Raw genomic sequence first — 7500 nt, forward strand, 5'->3', positions numbered from 1 at the left:
TAGGCTGTGGCGTTGACACCATGCTCAATTGGTACTAATGGACCCAAAGTGTGCCAAGAAAATCTCCCCCACACCATTACACCACCACCACCAGCCTGAACCGCTGATACAAGGCAGGATGGATCCATGCTTTCATGCTGTTGAGGTCAAATTCTGAGCCGAGCATCTGAATGTGGCAGCAGAAATGGAGACTCATCAGACCAGGCAACGTTTCTCCAATCTTCTATTGTCCAGTTTTGGTGAGCCTGTGTGAATTGTAGCCTCAGTTTCCTGTTCTTAGCTGACAGGAGCGGCACCCGGTGTGGTCTTCTGCTGCTGTAGCCCATCCGCCTCAAGGTTGGACGTGTTGTGTGTTCAGAGATGCTCTTCTGCAGACCTCGGTTGTAACGAGTGCTTATTTGAGTTACTGTTGCCTTTCTGTCAGCTGGAACCAGTCTGGCCATTCTCCTCTGACCTCTGGCATCAACAAGGCATTTGCACCCACAGAACTGCCGCTTACTGGATATTTCCTCTTGTCGGACCATTCTCTGTAAACCCTAGAGATGGTTGTGCGTGAAATCCCCAGTAGATCAGCAGTTTCTGAAATACACAGAGCAGCCCGTCTGGCAGCAACAACCATGCCACGTTCAAAGTCTTTTAAATCCCCTTTCTTGCCCATTCTGATGCTCACTTTAACCTGCAGCAGATCCTCTTGACCATGTCTACACGCCTAAATGCATTGAGCTGCTGCCATGTTAACGCAAATTTCAGCCAATCACAAGCAGTTGTACAGGTGTACCTAATAAAGTGGCCAGTGAGTGTATATTTCTCATTATTATCAGTATTTAATATTTCTCTGTAATCTCTGTAATATTATGAGTGCAGAAACACAGATCTGCTCTTCCTGATTTGAGTTTGAGCGCAGAATGAAAAGCCGCTGATTCTGCACATCTGTTGTTGTGTTGTGAAAGCAAACACACTATTGTTGAAGTGTTGACGTTTCTGCACACACACACACACACACACACACACACACACAGATTCACAATCAGTGACACCATGTCCACTCACGTTTTCATTTAAAAATGCATGTTTTGTCCTTTCGTCCACATTGAGATGGTGTTTTTAAGAGGAAAACCTGTCTTTCTGAAACTCTGTCCAAAGTGCATAAGTGTGATTGAAGTGTGGACTGAAAACAGAGGCTTTGTAAAATGATGAGGCTAATTTAGCCGTTAAAGGCAGTTCAGCTAACATGGTGGAGGACAGATTATTTTATTAAAGGTGCTGTATGTCAGTTTCTGACTCTTCTGCATCATAAAACAGCATCATATGTGTGCAGATATTCAGAAACATGCTCAGTGAACATACTTGTTTATCTGAGGAACAATGCTGAAGTCAGATATTCTGCTTTCAACATGTGCGTTACATGCAGGAACGGCTTTCTTTGTTTTGGTCTCTTTAACCCGCCCAATGTCAGTTTAGCCAATTATATTTCAGCACCCGGGTTGCTTTGGTGTGATTAATTCAGTCATAAGGCTCTCTAAGCATGCGTCCGTGACTGAAATGCGCCCTCTGGTGGACAGTAGCAGACTCTGAAATGAGAAGCAGATTCAGAGTTCCACATGAGGTTATTAATCAGCAAATAATATAAATATTATGAGTGTAAACATTAGGTGAGCAGGTTACATTATAACCCCGTGTCCTAACAACACGCTACATGATGAGATACACAGTGATGAGCAATTGGGCTGTTTTCGCCAGACGAAACACGACAGAATTGTAAATACAGCCAATCTACAATACAATACAGCACAGAATAGTGCACTTACTGCACTCCAGCCAAATGCTAAGGTTTATAATCTAATGAATAGATCTTAAAGCTCTTTAACATGATTAAATGTAGATGCTGAATCACTGAAATGTGTTGGTTTGCACAGACTCACAGCTCTAAAGTTCAATTTCACACGGTTTATTTTATTCTCCAGATCTGAGGTGAACTATCTGCTGCTGATTTCAGTAGTATGGCAATAAATGTGATTTAAAATGGCATTCAGACTCGCATTATTAGCATTTAACACTGAATAAAGCACATGAGCTGTACCTGAGCTGATCATTGTCAGTTTATCCTGTTGTTCAGCTGTTAAAATATAAATTTGAGGTGTTGGTTAAGACAAAAACTTCTTTTAATATGGAAAATATTCCTTCTATCGCGTTGCTTTTAGTTAGAACACTGTTAAAATCTGCCTTTAGGCTCTATAGTCAGGCTCAGCCCTGTTGGTGACGTCAATCTGGCAACCTGCGCTTGCATGGAGCCATCAGAGTAGGAGCAGAGTGAAAATGTGTTTTGAATCAGGCGTGCAATACCAAGTTCAAACACTAGGTGTCAAACTTACACACTGCACCTTTAAGATGAGTGTGTAGATGCTCCATATCACCTCTCTTCAGCACACTGTGATGTTTCTTCCACATTTTACTATGAAATTTCAGAGACGGACAGTAAATAAACAGCAGACGCATATGCGCAGGTAAAAGCGTCTTACGTCTGTGCACATGCGCAGTACATCAACCAAAGCGCTTTCAGGTGTTTTAGTGTGGATGATGGAGAGAATTATAAATGATAGTGTGGACATCAAGTGTTGTTAGACTGTTGGAAATCTGTTTTCTAATTGCTCTGGATTAGTGTAGACGTGATCTGTTTGTTTATTTATAATAATGTTGTTGTGGTTGTTGTTGTGTTCAGTCCATCAGTCTCCAGTGTCCACACAACGTCAGTCGCCCAGAGACCCGTTTGAGCTCGGAGACGCCAGCAGCCCATCCAGCTACTGTCCAGACTACACTGTACGAGCCCTGACCGACCTGCAGCTTATAAAGGTGACACACACTCTCACACACACGCATATGCTTGTATACATGGTTTACAGGGACACTCCATAGATGTAGTGTATCATATACTGTAAAAACCCCTTCTGATATGGCCCTACCCCTAAACCCAACCCTCACAGGAAACCCACAAAAGACTGACGATTTATAAGTGTTTTGAATTAGAAGGACATGAGTTTTGACCCTGTAAACCACCTTAATAGAGTACAGCTAAGTCACAGGTGTTAAAGCCAGTTACTGGAGGGCCGCAGCTCTGCACCGGTTAGTTCCAACCCTATTTAAACGCACCTGCTCAAACTAATCGAGTCCTTCAGGCTTGTTTATAACCTGCAGGGTTGGAGCTAAACTGTGTAGGGCTGCAGCCTCTAGGACAGTGGTGGGCAAACCTTTTAGACCAGAGGGGCCACATCAAGTTCTGCAAACCAAGTAATGGGTCACATGTGAAATCCTTCAAAAAATAACTGGTATTTATAGTGGCAGTATGCATGAAACATGTAATATCAGACAGAAACATGTTATTATTAGTTATTATTGAGTCAAATTTACAAGTCAAATGAATTTGCACTGCTATTTATATTTACTTATCAATCATCATAAAACAATAAAATAATTCCTTAAAATATAATTATAATAATAATAATGTAATAATTTTTACAGTGGAGAATAGAAAAGATATTGTCTGATAGAAAAAAATCTCATATTAACACATTAAAAATACTTAAGTTTACTATTCAGCCAAATTTACATGAATCTAATTAGCACTGCTTTTAGAATATACAGATTAATCATCATAAAGCTTGATGAAACCACAAATCTTTGATAAAATAACATTTTAAAGTGGATGTATGAATGGAGAATATATTCAGTGACAAAAATTAATATTAATAATATTATTAATATTAATTAATAATAAATAAAAATTAATAATCACCACTGAGAGTCCAAACACTGAAGAGCAAATCCAACGATGCGCAGCTCTACAGATCCCAAACCATGCAAGCCAGTGGCGACTGCGGAGAGAGAAAAAAACTTCACTAAAGGCGGAAGTGAAGAAAAAAACCTTGAGAGAAACCAGGCTCAGTTGGGCACGACCATTTTAATTTCTCCGCTGGCCAAACGTCTTGTGCAGAGCTGCAGTCTCAGTGGCGGAGGCTGGAAGCTGGCCTCAGCGAAGACTCGTCTGTCTCTGGAGCGTCACAGGAATCAGTCTCATGTTCTCCACTCTTCCATGACCATCACAGTAGCTGCTCAGGATACGGCCTGGTCCAGGATTATGGAAACCTTGGGATCATCTCATCGTTGGTCTTGGATCGAATCAGTGACTCTGCATAGTCTGAGGGCCTCGGGAAGAGTATCCCCAGGTGGAAATGGAGAATAAAGAAAATAATTAGTGTAGCTGCTGTTCATAGTGTATATCAACAAGATGCAGAACCTGTGGAAGCCCCCAAGTGGTGCACTGAGTGTATGCTTTACTGAACAGATAGGTCTTTAATCTAGTGTTGAATTGGGAGAGTGTGTCTGAGCCTCGGACGTTATCAGGAAGGCTATTCCAGAGTTTAGGAGCTATAAATGAGAAGGCTCGACCTCCTTTACTCGACTTTGCTATTCTAGGTACTACCAGAAGCCCTGAGTTTTGAGACCTTAAAGAGCGAGTTGGATTGTAGCTACAATCCAAAAATTAACACATTTGACCAGCAATTATTATATAATTTGAGTCAAATTCACAACAATCTCATTTGAGCTTGTATTAATATGCTCATATCAACCATTATAAAACTATGAGATAAAACAGAAGAATCGTAGTCTTTGCTATTCCGTCATGTTATTATGAGTGTGTTAATGTGAACAATGAGCCTGGAAATAAAGTTATATTAATATCAACAGTAACACCCTTGCAAAATACCCAACTGATTCAGTCGTTGCCTAACCACATTAAAAAAGCTCACCGCGCGCCTTTATTTCTTGTCAACAAAAAGGCAGTGCCCTGCGCTTCGCATTTTTGGAAGGTAAATGCGCGTTCGGTGTAATCGGCGCCTTAGGTTGTAGTCTTTAAAAACAGCAATACTTTCTTGGCACATTAGACCCCTGTTTCTGTCATTTTCAGTCTTTAACGGTCGAGTGCATTTTAATATTCGAGAGTGTGTTCTAATTCTACTGCATCGTGTGCAATACTGCCATCACATGGCGTTCGCTTGTATTGCAGAATTAATTTAGTAATTCTGAAACTAAACCGTGACTCAGAAGCAGCATTTTAAAAACTCCCTCGCAGGCCGGATGAAAAGGTTCAGCGGGCTGCATATGGCCCACAGGCCGTAGTTCTCCCACCTCTGATCTAGGAACTGGCCTTTTAGACTTGTGAGCGAAGTCATTCCCATGTCATCATACAACTTGGTGTCCTTGTAAACCATTTATACAGTGTGTCCGGAAAGTATTGATAGCGCTTCACTTTCTCCACCTTTGTTTATGCTCCAGCCTTATTCCTAAATGGATTAACTTAATTGATTTCCTCAACATTCTACACACAATCCCCCATAATGACAATGTGAAGAAAGAGTTTTTGAAATTGTTGAAAATTTATAAAAATAAAACACCAGTAAAATCACATGTACATCAGTATTCACAGGCTTTGCTCAATACTTTGTTGATGCACCTTTGGCAGCGATTACAGCCTCAAGTCTTTCTGAATAAGATGCCACAAGCTTGGCACAACTGTCGTTTGCCCGTTCCTCTTTGCAGTACCTCTCAAGCTCTATCAGGTTGGATGGGAAGCAACGGTGTACAGCCATTTCCAGATCTCTCCTGAGATGTTCAATAGGATTTAGGTCTGGGCTCTGGCTGGGCCACTCAAGGACATTCACTGAGTTGTTGTTAAGCCACTCCATTGATATTTTGGCTGTGTGCTTTGGGTCATTGTCCTGCTGGAAGATGAACCATCGCCCCAGTCTGAGGTCAAGAGCACTCTGAAGCAGGTCTTCATTCAGGATGTCTCTGTACATCGCTGCATTCATCTTTCCCTCTATCCTGACTAGTCTTCCAGTTCCTGCTGCTGAAGAACATCCCCACAGCATGATGCTGCCACCACCATGCTTCACTGTAGGGATGCTGTTAGCCTGGTGATGAGCGCTGCCTGCTTTTCTCCAAACGTAACGCCTGGCAATTAAAACAATTAAAAATTGCTTTTTATTCTAGCCGAAATAAAACAAATCAGACTTTCTCTAGAAGAACAAATATTAGAGGAAAATACTGTGAGAAACTCCTGAATCTGTTCAACATCATTTGGGATCACTTAAATATTGGCTTGTTTTCTCCAGTCATTCCTCCCAGTAGTGTTCATGTGGACTGAAGTGTGTGTGTTTTTGTGTGTGTGTTTTGTGTGTGTGTGTGTGTGTGTGTGTGTGTGTGTGTGTGTGTGTGTGTGTGTGTGTGTGTGTGTGCGCGCGCAGGTGACGCGTCTGCAGTATCTGAACGCTGTGATGGCGTCGCGTGTTTCTCAGAGCCCAGAACCGCCGGAGATCAAGATTCTGCACGAAACAGCTCAAACTAAACTGTCTTGAACCAGAAGAACACAGCGCAAGTAACATCACAACACTGACCTGAGAACAGCTCTAATATCCAGCCTCTAATGGTGAACATGAATGAACTGTGTTTGTTATAATCTGACTTGATGCAGAAACACTTTGATTGACATTCTCCTTTGTTCGTGTCATCAGAGGGGGAAAGCCCCACCCACTAGTGCCCATCATCTCTCCCTCATTAGCATAAACAGCAGCCCTGAGTGAGAAGCAGCCGTCTGTCCGTTAGCCATTAGAGTGTTTGAGCTGCTGAAGATAATGTCAGCATAGACTAAGAGGATTATAGATGTGGAGTTTTAGACAGGAGCGACACAGACTGACAGAAGCATGAAGCACACACTTGATAAGCACTGACAAGCTAGTGCTGTTTTACATCTGCTGCAGCATTTGTAGCTCCGCCCTCTTCTGAAAAGAGCACAATCTCATTTGCATTTAAAGCGACAGTCACCAAAACTCCACAATTAGAAACAAGGCCTAAACGGGTCAGTTTCAGAGAGTTAGAGAACATTATCTGTGTGCTATTCTCAGCTCAAACTCAAACACACACACACTCTAGAGACAGCAGAGACGCATTTTATAAAAAGGGGCGTAATGGGTCCCCTTTAAATCGTTAGTCTGAGTTAATTAGCCTACCATTATGACTGTATATTCCATACAAAGTGTAAAGCTGATTGGTTAGTTCTTGTCACACACACACACACACACACACACACACAGACACAATTATGAATTAAAAATATGTTAAAAATATAAATGAATTAAAATACATAAATTAATTAAATAATTTGTTAATTAAAGATTAATATAAATAAGCATTAACATTAGTTCTGAAATATTTCTTTATTGATCAAATTGATATAGAATAACAATAATAATATGTGTATATAATCTATATTGTTATGAGTGCTGGGTAACACTTTAGATGACGCGGTTATACCCATGACATGACGCATTATGAATATGACGGGTGTTTTATGCATGCTCATGTCAGCAGTGGTCTTGGTAATGTCACGCTGTATGTGACGTTATCTTTGTGTGTAATATGACAGAACATAACCTCATTCATATT

At 41.2% G+C, this 7500-nt stretch overlaps 1 protein-coding gene across 1 annotated transcript in view; it reads left to right on the forward strand.

Annotated features, from left to right (window-relative positions):
• The window catches only part of LOC130236201 (metal transporter CNNM3), a 13740-nt gene extending 7327 nt beyond the window's left edge, over positions 1 to 6413 (forward strand). Inside the window, exons 6-7 of the mRNA XM_056466849.1 lie at positions 2720 to 2850; positions 6303 to 6413. Of these exons, the coding sequence (XP_056322824.1) occupies positions 2720 to 2850; positions 6303 to 6413 (242 nt within the window). The remainder of the gene's footprint in view (positions 1 to 2719; positions 2851 to 6302) is intronic.
• The last annotated feature ends 1087 nt before the right edge of the window (positions 6414 to 7500 follow it).

Source organism: Danio aesculapii, chromosome 10 (genome assembly GCF_903798145.1).
Source record: "Danio aesculapii chromosome 10, fDanAes4.1, whole genome shotgun sequence".
In the NCBI taxonomy this organism is placed as follows: domain Eukaryota; kingdom Metazoa; phylum Chordata; class Actinopteri; order Cypriniformes; family Danionidae; genus Danio; species Danio aesculapii.